We start from the raw sequence: 19,781 nt of genomic DNA on the forward strand, positions 1-19,781 counted from the left end.
GAGGAATGAAAATGTGTCTACACACTTGCTTTCGACATTTATACACTAATGGTCACAGCAAAATTATTCATAATAGGACCAAATTGGAAATGACCCAAGTCATAGCATATCATACAATGAAAAATTATTAAACAATTAAAAAGAACTACTGATAAAATATAACAGATGGATGAATTACAAAAGCATTATACTAAGTAGAGAAAGCCAAAATAAAAATAATCCCCCAAAACAAACAAAAAAGCCCTCCAAACAACAACATGGAATATGACTATATTTATGTGAATTTGTAGAAATGGCACAACTATAGTGATAGAATGAAAAGAGTAGTTTCCTGGTGCTGATTGGGGGCGGGGGGGAGGGGAAGTAGACTGCAATGGAGCACAAGGGTTGGTTATACAACTGTAATCATTAATCAAAACTCATCACTTTAAATAGGTGAATTGTATTTTATTTAATTAAAGTCTCACAAAAAGTTGACAAAAAACCCCGAACTCATCGCCTTTCCTTTTTGAACTTGCATCTCCTCCTATTATCCCTCTAGCAGTAAATGATATGATCACCTGTTGCAAAGCAAAACCTGGCAGGCATCCCTACTCCTTCTCTTTCTCACCCCCTAAATACCTGAGTTCAGCAGGCCGTATCAGTCTAGGAGTTCTATAACTTAGCTTGCCCCCTAAATGCTAGTGGATAATTGACTGGGGCCAAACCTCTGTCAACTCTCACCAACATTTCTGCAAAGGCCTTACACGCAGCCTTCTACCCTGAAGCTGTATAGATTTCTCTAAATGTGAGTCTGGTCACACCACTTTCTATGGTCCACTCATGGAAAAAAAAAAATGGGTAGTTTTGTAAGCTAAAGGTTGTTTATATGACTCTTCAGAATCCTCTCAACTACTTCCTGAAAACTGACACCTAGTTATAAGTTGGGGGAAATTCTTATGGATTTTTGGCAAATTCTTTTAATTCGTTCTTAATTTCCTTGTACTTTGCAGATACATTCATTGTGTGTAGGTATGAAGTTATAGATGTTTCCGGTTTTATTTTAGAAGTTTTGGTTCTTTTTCCTCCTTTTTTTTTTGTAAATATCATGGATGAAGCTGCATGAATGTATATTTACTTTATCAAGTAAAATGTAAGATACTGATCAATACCTGCAAGCATGCTATAGTGATAGTTCTGTATTGTTTTGTAATATAATATTGACTTTTGAAATGCCAGACTACTGAGGTCTACCAAAATAGAAATCCTTAAAAGACATTATGAGATGAAATAAAGCAATTCACTCACCTTACAACCAGTGGTAATGCTGTGGCCCCAGGTATTAGGTACACATTTAGAACATTTCTCTCCAATGGTATTGGGTGGGCAAATGCATCGACCAGTCTTTGGGTCACAATTATTACCCAGATGGGAACAGTCACAAGCTTCACAGGTGAAAGGATAAAAAAGAAAAAAATAATTTGATATAAAGTGTGTTGTTTTTTTGTGATTTGTGTTGTCTTATTTGGTTAAAGAGCCTTGAAAATGATTCACCTCATTCATCTTTTATATTATAGTACAGTGTATTTCAGAGGCGTTGTTCAATAAATATATACTGAATTTCATTTAATAATTTTAAAGGGTAAAACATTTTTGCCTTTCGATTAAGGATAAAAAGAACCGATGTTATCAGATTCCCTGTTAACTGTATTCCCTTATATCTAGATACTATCAAGGTTACAATTCTGTTTCTATATTTATTTTAAGTTCATAACTAATGTTTCTGTGCTATATAGATTAATATTTCCTTCCTGTTGATGACTCAGATTTGCAATAAAAACAGTAAGCTTAATAAGCTTCCTAAATTCAATATATCACACATTTAATTAAAATGACATCAGGATATTTCAGTTTTGCAAATATTTTTTAAATAGTTGAACTATAGAAATATATTTACATATAAAAATATTTTTTGAGTTTCATTTACCACCTGCCTTATTTCTTTTCAATGGATTTTTCATTTTCCTAGCTATGATATGATATATGAAGAGTGCAAACATCCCTATCCATTGCACTTTCTCAAAGAATGCAAAAATAAGATCTGAAGGAAAAAAAAAAAAGATTTGAGAAGATCTTCAAAGCCATTCAAGACAAGGAACGCATGCCACTTATTAGCTATAGTTGACTCAGTTGCTGAGTATACTTTAGTGCAGCATTTCAAATCAAAAAAGTGAAAGAAAAATACCATCAAATACTCAGATTCAAATAGAAGACTAATGTTATGAGAAATCTTTAATTAGTTATATGATGATTAAATCTTTTTAAAAATACATTTAGTTTATTTGATTAAGTTCGCTTTTCAAGGGATCATAATTATCATTGCTCACAGCATTCTATCCCGCTGTGAAAAATGTTTAGCACGATGCTTGACATAAATGTTAGCTGTTGTTTTTATTATTGTTGTTGTTGCTAATTTTAAGCCAAAGGATTTATTTTATATATACCATTTATTAAGAAGAAAAATATTTTACATTATGTTTAAACTTATGTGCTAAAGAATGTCTTGGGACAGTTACAATCTACTTGCAAGTAGAAATTCTCTAAGTAGTTCTTCAATGGAAGCACAACACTGAATAGGAAGACGAGTAATTAGCTAGTTTTCCCTACGTAAACAGAATGTTTATCACAATTGATAATACTAATAAACAAAAATGATAATGACGATGATGATGATAGACACTTACATAGCATTTTTAGTGCCAGGCATCACTCTGAATCTTTTATAGCCATTAACTCAACTAATTCTTACAAAACCCCAGTGAGATAGATACTATTATTTTCCTGATTTAATAGATGAATTTTGCAGAGGGACAGTGAGGCCAGGTCACTCAGTCAAGGTCATATAACTAGTTGCTGGTGGAGTCACTAAACAAATCCAAGCTTTTTGGTGAGAGTCATGCTCTCAACCATAATGCTACCCTGCCTATCCTGTGCTATTTTTTTTTTTTTCAGTTCTGCTTCTCCGGGTTCAAATGCTACTAAGTTTGCATTTCTAAAATGTTATCACTGTTTCATAATTTTAAATAATTTTTTTGGTATTTATAATTTCTGGTAGTGGATATATTTGAAGGTGTAGTACTTTTTCATCAATTCAGATTCAGTGAAAATGCTAGTGAGAGTTGTGTTTATAAAGAACAGAGTATATTTTAAAATGCAGCTCTATAAATTTTTTAGTATATACAGATATTGGCTTAGAGATCATACATAGATTCTTAGAGGATGTGTAATTATAATATTCAGAATAACTTATAATGGCTGAATTTATGATAAAACCTGTATACATCAGAAGTGGTTGAGAATATCTGAAAGGTATTGGCTTTTAAAAGAACTTTAAATATTATTCCTGTCACTTCTCACATAAATTTGCTACAGTAGTCAATAACAGTATCTTAAAATCTTGGCCACGTATTTATCATGGTGCTGTGAGTGTAAGAGTATCATCAATGTTGCATCAGTGAGTTTAGTAAACAAGGGTAATATTCAACCTAGTGACTGTTGGAATAGGGGTCAATTCCAACTTAGTGGCATAAAATCAAGGCAAATGTTCAATCTTTACTTTCATCTGTAGTGTGCTAATTCCTATTTTCTTCATTCAGGATCTGTAGGAAGGCTGTGGCTGGACATAGGAGAACACTGCTTGAGGGAGCCCTGGTTAGAAAACCTGGCTTGCAATTTCTCAGGAACTGACAAATATCTAGAGCCAACCTATTTCTCTCTCAGAACATCACAGTTTTCAAGGCACCTGGAAGTAGATGAAAACATTTTTTTTTTTTTTTGTACCAGAGAAAGATATTAACTTCCCTGATCCTTGTACCAATTTTGCAATAGGAAAAGGAAAAGTTGAACTGTATTAGCTTGCGAGTAAAGTTTAAACTAAGGTAATATTGGCACCAGAAAAATTGAACATCTGACTTTCAAGCTGCAGTAGCCTTTGAGTGACTGGATGAATAGAGGTCACAGAAAGGGAGGGAGACAGCAGAACCGGGACCTGCTGATGGATTTTTATTGCAAGCACAGTTATTTATAGGGCAGTGTTTCAAACTGCAACGTATTTCATCTAATTTATTTTAAAAAATATATACATGTTAGGTTAAATATTATTTGCATTATATATCAATACTTGCTTGTTGTCAAAGTGTATTTCCCTTAACTTCTGGGAACCTTGTAGAACCAACTGTTACAGATGCTTAAACACCAAAAGCAGATAATGAATTCATGGAGCTTAGTCTCATTTACAGACCTGTGCATCCTCCTTCTTGAAAGCTGAAATAGCCGTGGGCACAGCGATCACATTTCTTTCCTGTTACTCCGGGCTGGCACCAACATTGACCACTCTCTTCGCAGTCAAATGATTTAGACCCAAAGGAATTGCAGTTGCAGGGAATACACCCCCTTGCCGATTGGAGGCCAAAGGTTTCAGGCTGGCATAGAAGAGGAAAGAGAAAAATTACATTTAAATCAATTAATTCACAATGGCACAAGATGCATGGTAAGATCAGGTGGGAAAAGAGGAGCCTGGGGTTATCCAGGTTCTTCAGTGACGTTCTGACAACTGGGCTGTCATTTAATCTAATGGACCTTTTCTACAATGTCCAAGAGAAAAGTTCAATTACTCTGAAATTCTATCGAGATTATTGGAAGAATTAGGGCACTATTATTCAATCTGTTATGTTTTCACCAGCGTTTCCCTACACCTCTCAAGATTCTAATGGCAATGTGGAAATAAGCGAGGGTGGCATTTCTATTTAATTAAAAATTTTTCTTGTTTCATTCCTAGTAATCTGAATTCATTATTTTCAGATCTTATTAAGTCCTTTTACTTGGTAAAAATGTTTTCAATATTATTGGCCAGCAGCCTAAAGTTAAAATAAATCTTTTTTTCCCTCTTATATTTGATGTAATTTTTGTTGTATATCCATAAATACTTCTAATCATCACTATAGGGCTCACATTATAAATATAACTCTTAGGTTATGCCTATACTGACAAAATAAGTGGTTTGACTGATATCTAGTTTGTTGGGTTTCATTCTAACAATCAAAACTGATTTATGAGATCACATATCAAAGCACCAGATTAGGTAGAAAAAGGGAAACTTTCATCCTCTGATGAGTGATTCATATGCATATCTCTTATCTATTTATAATAAATAACCTTCCATGGTCAAGCATTACTAGCTTTGGCTGACTTTCTGGAAATACATGTTATCAGACCTATCAGACCTAGAGTGACTATGTTAGAAAATGCTGATGGATTAAAAATCACTCCTACCAGAAAAATGAAAAGCACATATCCTACTTAAAGTATGTCAGGGCTGTCTTTTAAACAGAAGTTTGTCACACTATTATGATATTTTTATCTGGAAAATTAGTCTCAGTAATTACTTCTTTGTAAAACTAATTCCTACTTTGGAAAATTAGACTTAAAAATTACTTCTTGGAAAAAATAAATCTTGCTATTTAATGTGAGCCACCCAAAGAGAAATGAAGAAGACTCATTATGTATTTTTGCCATTACTGTTAACAATATTAAAAATAAGTCCTAGAAAACAAAATCACACTGAAAATTAGTCTCTTAAAATGACTGTTGCTGAGAATAGTTTTGTTTTTTAAATCTAAAATAGGTTATGTTTGATAATCATTTTAATCTTTATATTTCCTGCTGACTTTATTTTTATTTCTAGTTCTATTTCAGCTTTCACTATATAATTAAAGAAGGAAGTGTCCATCACTTCTAACAAATGACCTAACACTTGATTTTGAAGTTAAATTCAGTTATAAGAAAAAATGAAAACATATAGTATTTTTATTCATAAAAAGCAATTCAATGTATCCTTCTAATACGTAATCAGAAATTAAGAAAATGGTTAAAGTACAAGCATGCCCATTACAATATTATTTATCATAGTGAGTAACTGTAGAGGCACTTAAATGTTCAATGTTAGAGAAAAAGTTGAATAAATTAAATTGTGATACATTCATGTCATGAAATATATGCAATCATTAAAATCCTGTTTTGAAGCAGTTTTAATGATATGAATATACATAGAATATAGCGTTAAGTAAAATTTTAAAAAGCAGAATACAAAATTATATACACTATAATTCTAATTACATATCCGTAAAGACACACATACCACTCAGACACACACTAATAGAAACATATATACATAGAAATAAGACTAGAACATTATATATTAAAATTTTTTTAAAAGTTGTACTTCGCATTTGTCCTTATTTCCTAAATTTTCTTGACTTAGAATATGAATTGTAGAGATAGTACTTTACATTCATCTTTATTTCTTAATTTGCTTTACTTAGCGTATCTATCTATCTATCTATCTATCTTTAATGGATAAATCAATAAAATATTAAATAAACTTTCAAATCATTAGTTATTTTAAAAATTCCAAAGTTGACTGTATGAAGAAATATATGAGAAGTAATGTCCCTATCATACTTTTCTAATATTTAACTAACGTAATTTTAAAGCTTAGGTTATACCAAAACAAATACTACCAAATTTCAGTAATACAATTTTAATAAATTGGTGATCAAAAATTTATTTCACAGACCAGGGAAAACCCTGTAGTAAACAAATTTAAGGAACAAATATTCTTAGTCAGTAATTGAGATTAATGAGGTAAAACATATATGGAAGAAAGTGCCTGCCTAGTCTCAGCAGGAAGTTTGATGAGCTCCCATAAATTATTCTCATTTGGGGTAATAATAAAAACTATCACTTACGTATTGTGCTTGCTATGTGCCAAGCACTGCTCTAGAGCCCTTTAAAAATATGAATTCATTCAAAATCTCAAGGCAATCCTGGAAGATAGTTATTAGCATCAACTTTTTACAGAGTGGTGAAACTGAGGCATAGAAAGGTCAAGTAATTTGGTTACCAGCTAACCAATTGTGGAGTCAGCCAAATCAACCAGACTGGCTTCAGAGTCTGTGCTCTTAACTCTCACACATACTGCCTCAAAGGAAAAATGGTCTCAGGACAAAACACCACTCCATCATATATCAGTGCTGTAGGATATGTAGGAAAAGGGCATGTATCAGGATTAAAATTCTGCTAAATTTATATTTTGGAGACATACTGATCAGTTATTGTCCTTTTCTTTCACTTTTAAGTGTATGCATTTATTTCTGAAAAACATAAACTCTTTTAAATATTTCTCCATTTAATAACAATAGTAATAATAACAGTAATAATACCTAACATTTACTGAGAACTCTTCAGATGTGTGTCTTATGCAGTCTTCTCATGACACCTGGAAACAGCCATGGAGGTGCCTGGATAGATCTCCCTGCAAGACAGCCTGCAGTGGGAGTGTCGCTGATTGACAAGCCCCAGTTTCCACTCTTTTGGATCTAGTGGAGAAGCTCATAGCAAGTCATGCTTCTCCAAGTCAATGACTGGTACACTGAAGTACTAGAATCTTCCTGCCCAATCCAAGATTCCTCCAATGGGCAAATTTTGCTGGGGCACTCCCTACTGGCCAGGTTAAGAATTTGAGATTTGGGCAGAATGCACCCAATGAGACTTTCCTACTCAATATTTCCTTCCCTCTCTCCTTTCACATGGTCAAACCTGCATTTCAATAGAAGGCTCCCTGCATACTGCTCTCTCCTCCATCATCCTTCACTGGAGTTTCCCCCAGTAAATCTCTTGGCATTTGCTCCTTGGAGGATCTGAGCCAACACAGACCCTATGAAGTAGGTCCTACTATAGATGAAAAAGCTGAATTACAGAAAGATTTAAGAAACTCTTTTACAGTTTACAGGCAGTGTTGGAGTTGGGATTTGATCTGAGGCAGTCTGATATCAAAAGTAGTTTTTTAACAATGTCAATAAAGAGCCAAGAAATAAAACCATAAATTTGTTCTTCTTCCTCCCTGCCTTCCTCCTTCTCCTCCCCCTTCCTCCTTCTTCTTCCTCCTCTTCTTTTCCTCCTCCTTCTCCATCTCCTTTTTCTATCCCCTACCCTTCGTTCTCCTAAGCTCTGATTCTACACTGGCAAGTCCTGTCTCCTGGTACTTTGCAACTTGGCCTTGGACCTATTCTTCCCTCCTTCCTCCTCTCTTCCTTTCTCCCCTCTCCCTTCCTAACTTCCTTCCTCCCAACATTTGTTTTGTTTTGCCCTGTGAGAAGGGGGACCAAACTTTTGTAGTAGAAGACATGCTAACTTACTTTGTGTATGTTGTACATTTATAGTGTGTGAAAGTGCGTTTCTTGTGTTTGTTGTATACGTGAACAAAATTGTAATGTGGAAATGTAACAAAATCATTAATTATGATGAAAGGTCAGCCAAATGTCAGATCCATGGGCTAGATTTTCTTGGCTAGATCTCACCTTTGCTAGATTTTCCTTCATTTATTCATTCGTGTGTTCCCTTCATTTGCTCCAAATGATGCCCAAGGTTCCTTCCCCTTCTAAGATTATAGGTTCCTACTGATAAATTTTTCTTTGTTTTCTACATATCCATGATCAATTGAAACTTTTATGAACATATGAACTTGAATAGGCTTTAAAAAAGATATTGATAGCTATTTTTAAAAGGCAAGACTTCAATCAGGAATTGCCTAGTTTTCGCATTTGCAATTTGCACACTTAGCAACCGTTATTTGGTAAAATGGCACCAGAGCAGGTCAGCAGCAGCACATGGAACACAACATGCTGAGGCACGAGCCGTGCAGCGCCTCTGGGATTACCGGAGCTGCGGGTCGATAGGCTCCCCGAGGACATCCGCTGGAGCTGCTGACACCCCACCTCTGGGGAGACCCCAGCACTGGCTGCGCTCTCTGTGGCTGCTCCTCCTGTCGGTGCACCTGCCTGCTGAGGTTGCACTGTTTCCCTACGAAGCCTGATTTACAGACACATCTTCCTGTGATATCACACTGTGCTGTCACAGAGCCAATGGGATTGCAGCCACAGGACACACAGAATCGCTTCTCTGGGTCCCGCCACATAGTGGGCTTTAAAAGCCAACAGAAAAATAAAACAAAAACAACAGAAAAAGAGCATATAATGTTATTCAAGAGATAGAAGCAAATGATATTTCCAGACTTCCTACAGAACGGCCAGTTTGATACCTGAGAAATGCTTGGTTCTGCTTAACAGTGTTTATCACCAAAAACTTGCATATATATGTGAAAGAGATAGTGCAAATCCATGTACTCTTATGGAGGAATCTCAGGTGCTCACCATACTGAAGGCAGGGCAATACGTGCAGGAACAGAGAGCAACATATTTTGATTTTTGTTTCATTTTAGCAAAATGGTATCTAAAAAGTATTTTGATTTACTTCTCTACTGAAAACTTTTGTTGAGTAGAATGCTCGCTGGAACTTTTCATTGATGGAACTAGTACAAAGTGTTTGATAAAAGCAAAGGGTGTGACACTTTTTTTTTCCTGCCAGAAACATAAAAGCAAAAGAAAGAATACATGACTCGCCATAGACTGGGATTAAATTTGTATGTTGTTTCAGAAGCATCTGAATTACAGTAAATATTACACAAATTCACTACCAAGGAAATATAGGTTGAGGGTCAAATGTTAGTGCATGGTAAATTTCGTTCTATTTTGAAAAAAACATTTCAATGAGCACAGTAATTTTATATGTACAATGAGATATTCCTGAACTTGTCTTTCAGTATGCTCAGGAGTATGTCAGTGAAAGCCAATAAGAGGTTTGAAGGAAGAAGTAATCATGGTCAGCTCCTACTTCTTACCTTACATTCATCACACTGCCGCCCCTGCACGTTAGGTTTGCATTCACACTGTCCCGTCTGAGCGTGGCAAACCTCAGAGAAGGAGCCATTGGCATTACAGTGGCAAGCTGCGAAGAGAAGAGAGATCTGTGATTGGGAAAAATGTTCTAATAGTCTTAATAGGTTTGTTAAATAGTAATATCCCCCAGGTGGTAACACTGGCCTCGAAGTTTTAGAATAGAATGTTTTCTGATTGCTAGGGGTTCTGTTAAGCATTATACTCTTTGATGTTTACACCCACTCTATAAGCTGTAGAGATATTTATGTAAAGCAACAGCACAGTTCCTGGCACATTCATATGCTGTGAAAATACTAATGTCACCATTACTATTCAAATTCTGAGAATGAAGACACTGAATTTCCACGTAGCCATAACTCAAACAAGGCCACATGATTAGTAGGTGATATAGTTGACTTCGGGTAAAATGTTCTTTCCATCAGTCCTCCAGCTGTTTTGCTTCTTCACAGATACACTGGGGTAGCACCTAAAATATAATCTCAATATAAGTAATGCATACTGACTCTAGAGCTGAAATAATTTTGAGAAATTATCAAAATTAATAGCACCCATGGCATAATATTAATCCTACAATTAATGAAGCAAAATTAATTAATTTTTTCCAATTTAATGATTATTTACAATATGCCAGTTTCTGTGTTAAGCTCAAAAAATGAGCTAGAGGGGAAATATATACATACCTTTAAGATTAGAAAAGTATGTAAGACCGTAGAACCAAGTAGACATTTTTCTAAAGAGGATATCAAAGTGGCCAACAGCACATGAAAAGATGCTCAACATCACTAATCATCAGGGAAATGTAAATCAAAACCACAATGAGGTATCACCTCACACTTGTTAAAATGGCTGCCATCAAGAAGACAAGAGACAACAAGTGGTGGTGGGAATGTGATGAAAAGGGAACCCTTATACACTGTTGGTGGGAGTGTAAACTGGTCCAACCACTATGGAAAACAATATGGAATTTCCTCAAAATGTTAAAAACAGATCCACCATACAATCCAGCAATCCCATTTCTGGACATATACCCAAAGTAAATGAAAACAGTATTTTGAAGAGATATATGCACTCCCATGTTTACTGCAGCATTATTCACAATAGCCAAGATATGGAGACATCCTAACTGCCCATCAGTGGGTGAATGGATAAAAAGATGTCATGTATATACACAGTGAAATATTACTCAGCCATGAGGAAGGAGGGTATCCTGCCATTTGGATGGACCTTGAGCACATTATGCTAAGTGAGATAAGTCAGATATAGTCAAAGTCAAAGTCAGATATAGTCAGATAAGTCAAACTCATAAAAAAAAAAACAGTAAAATGATTGTTACCATAGGATGGAGAATGGGGGGATAAAATTAATGCTGTTTAAGGGTAAAAAATTGTAACAAGTAGTTAATAAGCTATAGTGATCTAATGCACAGTATAATGAATATAGACAACAATATTGTACTACAAATTATGTAACAGGATAAATATCGCTACAATGGCAACCATGTTACAATATATAAATTTATTAAAGTAACACATTGTACGCCTTAAATTTACACAATGTTATATGTCAAACATATTCAATAAAATGTATATAAGATAAAAACAACTTTTTCAAGGGTATTAGGAGTACAGCATTATAATTTTTAAACTGAGGAAGATATATACTATCCTCAGTTTATATATTATAAACACTATATACTATGATAGTATATATTATATACTATCTCCAAAGATAGAAAATGTATTTGGTTTAAGTAACCTTTTGTCATTTTTATGTTACAAAGTTGTCTGATGCTATTCTGAAACATATAATAAATCAGTCTAAAAATTAAGAAGCTTTTTCACAAATAGAACAGTAATTAATGGTTCACTCTGTACCCTACAAGTGTATTTTTAATGGTACATATAATTGCATTGATACCAGAATAAAAATGTGAGGGGGAGATGACATGGGAATTTAGACTATTCGTAGATGGTTTTTGTAAATTTTGTACAATATTTCATGCCTCTGAATACTTTGATTTGAGCACAACTTGTAAATACATTATAAATAGCTACTCCATCAGCCTGCACTATTTTTCTGTTCATGGGGCTGGAAGCGCTACTTAGTTTTACTGCTTTCCTAAAAACTGCTTGATTTTTCTTCCAATGGTTTGGTCTTCAGTGTCTGCTAACATGATACTTGTTGGGTGGCCATTTAAAAACTGGTCCCAGCCAGTTAGCTTACTCAGGTAATAGCCTACGGATAGTCTATAGCTGGCGTGTGAGAAGAGGTTGAAGAAAATATTTTCTTTAAATATCCATTTCATTTGGCTACTAGAATTGTTACATATACTTTTGATTTCTTTATATATTTCATACATATATATATCATACATCGATTTAAAAAATCTCAAATAATTTATAAATTAAAAGCCACTTTTTCTTAGAGTGGGGAATACAAGATTAAATTTACTATAAAGTCATCTTAAAAATAACAAAAGCAATATAGAATTTTTAAGTGGCATTTTTAAATGAAATGACACAAAAATATGTATATAAATTTAAAAAGCAAAATATATTTCTTAGTAGTGGTATACTTTTCATGAACAGATCCAGAGGCAACTAAAATAATAGTTTATTATGAATTTTCTTTTTGTAAAGGTTTACTAACTATGCATAGAAGAGCCATTATATCTATGAAAAGTTAAAAATAGATAATGAATGTGTTTTGGTATTTTTATATGCTAAAGAGCATTAAAAACATAATTATGTCTATACTTCATGGCAAGTGATATAAAAATTGGTGATGGTTCAAAGATGTTTTTATACCATATTCTTCTATGTGTTAAGACTTCATGCCACAGATCCTGAATTTACCACAATAAAAAGAGTGGAACTGTCTCTTCAACTTTATGGAGGGGGTTATTGGAAGATAGAAAATGAGGTCATTCAGGGAGTAACACAGCCTCAGAATTAGTGAGCATCTCTACAAAAGGAGCCACCATGTGTGAGTATCCCATGCCCCGGGCAGCTCACTAGATACTCTCACGTGCTAGATCCTTTAATCCCCATTGAAAATTAGGACCCTTTATGTAAATGAGGAAACTGAATCTCAGTGAGGTCAAATGTCTTGCCCAGCATCAAATAGGTAGAAAGTGTAGATCCTAGATGATGAGTTTGAACTGGAGAATTTCTTAAGTTCCTTATGATTTTACACAGATGCCATAAACCCACAGTGTTTAAAGGCGCTTCTGAGCCTGTTGGAAATTTTGCTTTAAAAACAATTGACAATTTACACATGATATTAATAGCTGCCGACTGTTCCAGAGAGTGGTTTGTTTTTGATTCAACAAATTGTCATTTTTAAATGACAAAAAGCTGGCACTTATCTTCCAAACCTGTGAGGAGAAAGACACATTTCTTATTGAAATGGGGGACGCTAGCAGGTCTTCAGTGTTTACAGCAGAGATACTAACAGGCACAACATTTCCAGTGGTTTCTGTATTGTTGCAGGTCCTGGGACCCAACTGAATGATTGGAAGCGTCCCTTCTTAGATAATGAAGTCTGCAGAAGTGAACTGTTGAGCTGGTATCATAACCTGCTCTGCCTAAAGATGATCACAGCAGGTGAAGTTGATGATGGCAGCATCCAGCACTAACATAGACTAACAAGGATGCTCATTCCATTTAATTCTCCACAATGAGATCTCTCTTGCATAATATATTACCACTAATATAAAGCGTTTGTAAATTTTATGCAACACCAAAAAATACAGCTGAAGAGATCAAGATGAGGGTAGGAATGTACTGACTAATATGGATGAAGTCCTACAATAGCTAATTTGTGGAAGTAAAACACAGAAATAGCATTCTGTGAGTAGTCCTAAGGTTAATACCTCAACAGTTACAAATGCCAGTGTGTAAGAATATTGGCAGAATTTTACACCTACTGTGAAATGCAAGAATGTAAAGTTTACATATGAAAGCATAACAGATTAATGCCTACTGACAGGTACTATTGAAATAATACGGACTGATAAATTTAGTTCAAGAAAATGATTAGAAATGTAATCAACAATAAGGATAAATAGGGGCTACCTAATTTTCAAATTCTTCTTTCCTGCCATAGACAGAAATTTATTTAAAAATCTTCATCCCACGTGTAAACAGAGATATGTGTATCATTTGAAAAATGATACTTCAACAATGCAGCAGTTTTGAAAGGATTTAATCTATTAGCACAAAGAAATGTGTTAGAATATTCAGACCCTGTGTATAGGCTGTGTATCTATCTATCTTACATGTATTACACATAATTTGCTACCCTCCAATCCCCACTCAAGAACTCATCAGTTACTTTGAGGTGCAATGCATCAATTCTGTCAGGGGCATCAATAGTTCAGGACTTACGCTGACAGCTCTTTGCATCAACTGCGTCTCCAAAATATCCATCAGCACAAAGCTCACAATACCGGCCTGTTGTACCTGGCTTACATATCAGACAGGAGCCAGAGAAGCTGTCACAGCTGCCAGGGATGGAGAAGTCAAGGTTGTCATTGCATTGGCATGGCTGACATGATCCTCCAGGTAGAGAAGGTTGTCCAAAATAGCCTTCTGCACACCTAAGGTGAAAAGTTTCATCAGTGAGTATTTGGGAGGAACTCATGAAACCCTTTGGGGGCAATGTTTATATATATTTTCATTCTATCCCTCTCCCAGGATATGCTTTCCCTTTAAGCGCTCCTTTTCTCAAATGCAAGGTGATTAAAAGAATGTTTTTCTGTTACTGCAGTGTAGATACAAGATGAAATCCTGCCAGCCCCACTAGTAATTAGATTTCAGCCAGAAAAAAAAAAAAAAATCTTGTCACTGGCACTGAAGACGAGACCAAAGCATAATAAGAAATCTGCCGCTGGCACTGCGGCGGGATCCAGGTCCATGTTGGAAAGCCTTTGAAGTACAACACATCATATGTACGCAGCTGGTTGTTTCCTGTACACATATGTAAGGTTCACACGTTTCTGTTGCTGCAGCAAGAGCTTGTTGTGGGGAAGCAGGCTCACAAGGCAACTCAGTAGTGAGAATTCAGAGTTTATTAAATAGAAAATCGAAAGAGCCTCATCATTTGTGTGAGGGCCGTATGTCTGCCTTACTAATAGGCTTTTATACATTTGCACATCCATATGGAGGCAGGTTTCCACTGAAGAGTCTTTACGGAGTAGTAGGCCTGCTGCATATTATGGTAACATGACATAAGGCGAGGCTTAATGATGCCCAGAACTCTTATTAGCAAACTCTAGTTCTTATTTTTTTTTTTTAAAGGACTAAACACTATTGTACATATTATTGGAAAAACAAAAGTTCATTTATTTATGAGGCATGGGAGAGATTTTTTTCAATTATAGTATCAAATTTCCCTTTAACCACACTGTTATGTTTTACAATGCTACTTAATGTTACAGATGCACAGATACACCTTTATAGGAAGCACTTATTTATATTCTACTCTGTCTTCTCTTTCAGTTACATTTGCTTATGCTTCATATTAAGCTCCACTTGCCAAAGGAGAAATGAAACAGTACATCTGAAGTCTTACGGTCAGGCTAGCTCTGTTTTCTGTGCCATCTTAGCAAAATAGAAAGTCCTTTACAGCAAGGGTCAAAATTGAAGGGGAATATATCTCAAAAGTACATTATGGGGGCTTCCCTGGTGGCGCAGTGGTTGGGAGTCTGCCTGCCAATGCAGGGCACACGGGTTCGAGCCCTGGCCTGGGAAGATCCCACATGCCGCGGAGCAACTGGGCCCGTGAGCCACAACTACTGAGCCTGCGCGTCTGGAGCCTGTGCTCCGCAACAAGAGAGGCCGCGATGGTGAGAGGCCCGCGCACCGCGATGAAGAGTGGTCCCCGCTTGCCGCAGCTAGAGGAAGCCCTCGCACAGAAACGAAGACCCAACACAGCCAAATAAATAAATAAATAATAATTTAAAAAAAAAAAAAAAGTACATTATGTTTATGCTCATCTACTTACAGATACGTAGAGAAAAATGCTCTCTACTCTAGAAAGAGAAATGGTTTAAATACAGTACATCATATAAGGATACTTTAAAAATATCATGATTGTGGGGCAAAGTCATTAATTTGGTAAGATACAGTGATTAGTCTAAGTTTTCTAGAACATTTATAGGTGCCATAATAATCTTGTAGAATTAACCTTTTATCATAATTTTTAATGAGATTACTAGTTTTAATTTTAACAAAATCTTTTATAAATTGTGAAAGTCATTGTATAAATATTGCTTGGAAGAATACTGCCACCCACAAATGTTAATTATTAATTCTCTATTGTAAAAATGAACTAATATTTTAGTGCATAAAATTCCCCCACAATCCCTTCAGGAGTGGTAGTCAATAAAGAAGAAAATCCTTTTGAATTTTAATCTGATTCTTCTTGCCTTACTTGATATTCAGAGCTCATGATCACATCCACATATATTCACATCTCATTTTGTTTACCATTCAGAGAGTGACTTTGCTCCACTAGAATAACAATATACAATGATCATTATCACAGATAACAAACCCCCATTATTTTCAGCTCATTTTCCTCAAAATGACTTACTGCCCTCAGGAGAGATGGCGTTATATAACAAAATCTGGTAATTTTTTTTTTTTAACATAGATACCAATTAATGTCCCAAATTCTCCCACAACAATAATTTAAAAAACCAACTCAGTCCATGAGAAAATAATTACAATTAAGTAGAATAACTGAAGAGGCATCTGTCTTTTACTTTTTGTTGTAGGACATGTAAGGAGACTTACTGAATATATATGATACATCATTCATACGGCACTTCACTGAAAGTAAGCATTCAGATTTTATTAGGGGTGTGCAGGTGTGTGTGTGTTTCTATACATAGAACAGTATTCTTAGAGACTTACAGAAATGTTTCAATAGAAATTTTAAAAATTAATTTATTATTTATTTATTTTAAATTTTTTTAATTTTTGGCTGCATCGGGTCTTAGTTGCGGCACACGGGATCTTCACTGAGGCATGCGGGCTCTTCGTTGTGGCGCGCGGGTTTCTCTCTAGTTGTGGTATACAGGTTTTCTCTTCTCTAGTTGTGGCACACAGGCTCCAGAGTACGTGGGCTCTGCAGTTTATGGCACATGGGCTCTAGCTGAGGCGCGCAAGCTCAGTAGTTATGGCACGCGGGCTTAGTTGCCCTGCAGCATGTGGGATCTTGGTTCCCTGACCAGGGAGAGAATCCCCATCCCCTGCATTGTAAGGCGGATTCTTTACCACTGGACCACCAGGGAAGTCCCATCAATAGAAATTAAAAGGTAATTCTAGGGTCAGTGAATACAATACTGCTAATCATATAACTTGTATTAATAATAGTGTTTTATAGTCTGATCAAGTTGGATTCATCTAATTAACATTAGTGTAAATCACAGGCCTTTAGACCTTTCCAGCTTCTCAGACTTTCACTCTACCAAAACAAATTGTTAGTTGAAATCTAAAGTCCTCTCATTTTCATATGAAAGGCAGAAGGAAGACATTTGTAAACAGAGAGTTTATTGGATTTTGTTTTGCTAGAGGTGGACCTTAACATGACAAAGTCCCTGTTCCTTTGCACATTTGCTAACTTTTTTTCAAATCGAATTGCAATATTTCAGAAAGAGATTCTTTAAATGTAGATAACACATGCAGTTATGTAAGATGACTTAGGAACAATATTAAAGGAAGGTATATATATATATATCTCTATATATCTATGTCTGTCTATCTAAGTGAGAGCAAGAGTGAGAGTGGGAGAGAAAGAGAGAGAGAGGAAATGGCAGTGGAGAGAAAAAATAATGAAAAGAAGAAAGGAAATTGGTGAGACTTTTCTCTATTTCATTCTGCTCCATCATTTTTCAACAACTTTTGGCTAAAATCTTTGGTCTACGTTCTTCCTATCTATAGACTGAAAACAATGCTTCAATCTCTCTAAGCAAGTTAGAAAAGCTCTTGCTTTTCTTCCCCTCCCACTCTTCCTTAAACATCTATTGAGCACTTTCACATGATACTAATATAAATAAGGAACAGTCTTTATACTACAGTCCATGGAGAAGAAAGATATAGAGTTAAACCTTGAACAACATGGGTTTGAACTGCGTGAGTCCACTTCTACACAGATTTTAGTCAGTAAATACTACAGTACTACGTGGTCCGAGGTTGGTTTAATGTGCGGATACCACACTGTGGATACAGAGGGCCAACTCTAAAGTTATACACTGTTTTCAACTGCACAGGGGTCGGTGCCCCTAACTTCCATGTTTTTCTAGGGTCATCTATACTTAAAAAATGTAGCAGTGAACTATTAGAGATATGCAAGTACTGTTAAAGAAGTATAGAAAAGGGCAACCAACTCGAACTAGGATTCATCAAGGACCCTTTCAGGATGACAGAGCTGAATTTTAAGAGGGAGCAGAGCTGCTCTCAGGCAGAGGTGGGGGAAGGGCTGCAGTCTTCCAGGCAGAGGAAGCAGTACTGGCAAAGGCACAGGGGAGGGTGGCTGGAGTTTAAATGGGAATGGTTGTGGAACTGCACTGTATTCTTACTACCTCCCACTTGACTGAATCAGCTGAAGACTGAGGAAGTGTGCCTGCTTATATGGTGCCTTTCTGCAAATTAAAAAAAAGATTCCCTCTGGGCAGATGCAGAAAAATGAACAGACAGTAGACATGGCTGGGCACCCAAGCACAGCACAGCTAGTGTATTGGCAAGAAGAGGGCACGCTGGATTCGAGCCCCCAGTCTCCCCCTTGGCTGAGTACTTTTGTGCAGTGTACGAACTGCACAACCACAGATGACCAGCCTTTTGAAACCTCACTTCCAGTCACAATTTTCCTAATGGCACTATCGAGTAAGCATAACTGTCTCTCGTCTCTAATTTCTGTAACCCCATGCTCTGCATACAGGACTCAGGGATCAAGGAGGCTCAGCCATGAGTAGAAATTCTCACCAGCATAGTGATCAGATGACAATTAGACTCGGTTCAGAGTCAAGACATTTCTGAAGCAGAGAATATCTAAACTGGATTTTGGAATTGAAATTAAAAAAAAAAAACAAACAAAAAGGGGCTTCTCTGACACTGAATATAAATCATGTGGATAAAACTGTAGGTAAATTTTCCAAATACTAAGCAATTGAATTCAAATACCTTCTGCATTCTCAGTGGCAATTGTGAAATTAAAGCTAACTTTGACCTCTCTCTCCTTACTTAGGGAGGACATAAAAAATTGCCCAGCTCAGGAGGGGACAGGGTTTAAGGGGTCCACATAGCTCATTAAGTTTCTTGTGGTCCTATGGATCTCACTGGATGAACTTGTCACAATCTCTTAAAATGTCTGTCTCCATGAAGTGTGATATGTTGCTGAGGTTACAAACTTATTCAGAAAGTAGCTTAGTGTCCAGTAGAGCAGATGTCCTCAGCATTTAGCTCACCTTTTTTCTCCATGTTCTTTTTAATTTCTCTTGATGCTCCGGCACTCATCCCTTTTTGCCCTTCAAAATACTGTCTCCTTGTTTTTCTATATTTTTCTCTTCTTGTCCAGATAATAAAAGCCTAGAATCTTAGCAAAGTGCCATGGTGAACACCCAGTTCCCTCACCCCTGGTTCTCTTCTTTTCATTTTGTTTAAAACAGTCCCTAGTCAGAGGAAAGCAGCAATATCTCAAAGTATGAGTGCTCTGGCCCCAAGCAAAAGTTTCTGAAAACTGTAACCAGTGTCCTATGTGTGACAGACTATCAGTCCATATTTTGTCATATCTTGTTTTGCCATCCTCTTGTTCACAATTTTTCTCCATTCCCTCAATTTAAGCAGCAAGACCATCTGTGCTGCTTGACTGAGTTAAGGGATCTGACAGGAAGGAAAGCAGAAACATAGGAATCTTTTGGACTTTGGCTTTAAAGGTCACCCT

The 19,781-nt window shown here is 36.0% G+C and overlaps 1 protein-coding gene across 2 annotated transcripts in view; it reads right to left on the minus strand.

Annotated features, from left to right (window-relative positions):
- LAMA2 (laminin subunit alpha 2) overlaps positions 1 to 19,781 on the minus strand; it is a 623,525-nt gene that overhangs the window by 206,697 nt on the left and 397,047 nt on the right. For both annotated transcript variants that reach the window (XM_068551053.1, XM_068551052.1), the window contains exons 19-22: positions 14,222 to 14,433; positions 9,776 to 9,882; positions 4,280 to 4,460; positions 1,288 to 1,424 (exon numbers count right to left, since the gene is read on the minus strand). In XM_068551053.1, coding sequence (XP_068407154.1) covers positions 1,288 to 1,424; positions 4,280 to 4,460; positions 9,776 to 9,882; positions 14,222 to 14,433 — 637 coding nt within the window. The remainder of the gene's footprint in view (positions 1 to 1,287; positions 1,425 to 4,279; positions 4,461 to 9,775; positions 9,883 to 14,221; positions 14,434 to 19,781) is intronic.

This window comes from Eschrichtius robustus, chromosome 9 (genome assembly GCF_028021215.1).
Source record: "Eschrichtius robustus isolate mEscRob2 chromosome 9, mEscRob2.pri, whole genome shotgun sequence".
Classification (NCBI taxonomy): Eukaryota; Metazoa; Chordata; class Mammalia; order Artiodactyla; family Eschrichtiidae; genus Eschrichtius; species Eschrichtius robustus.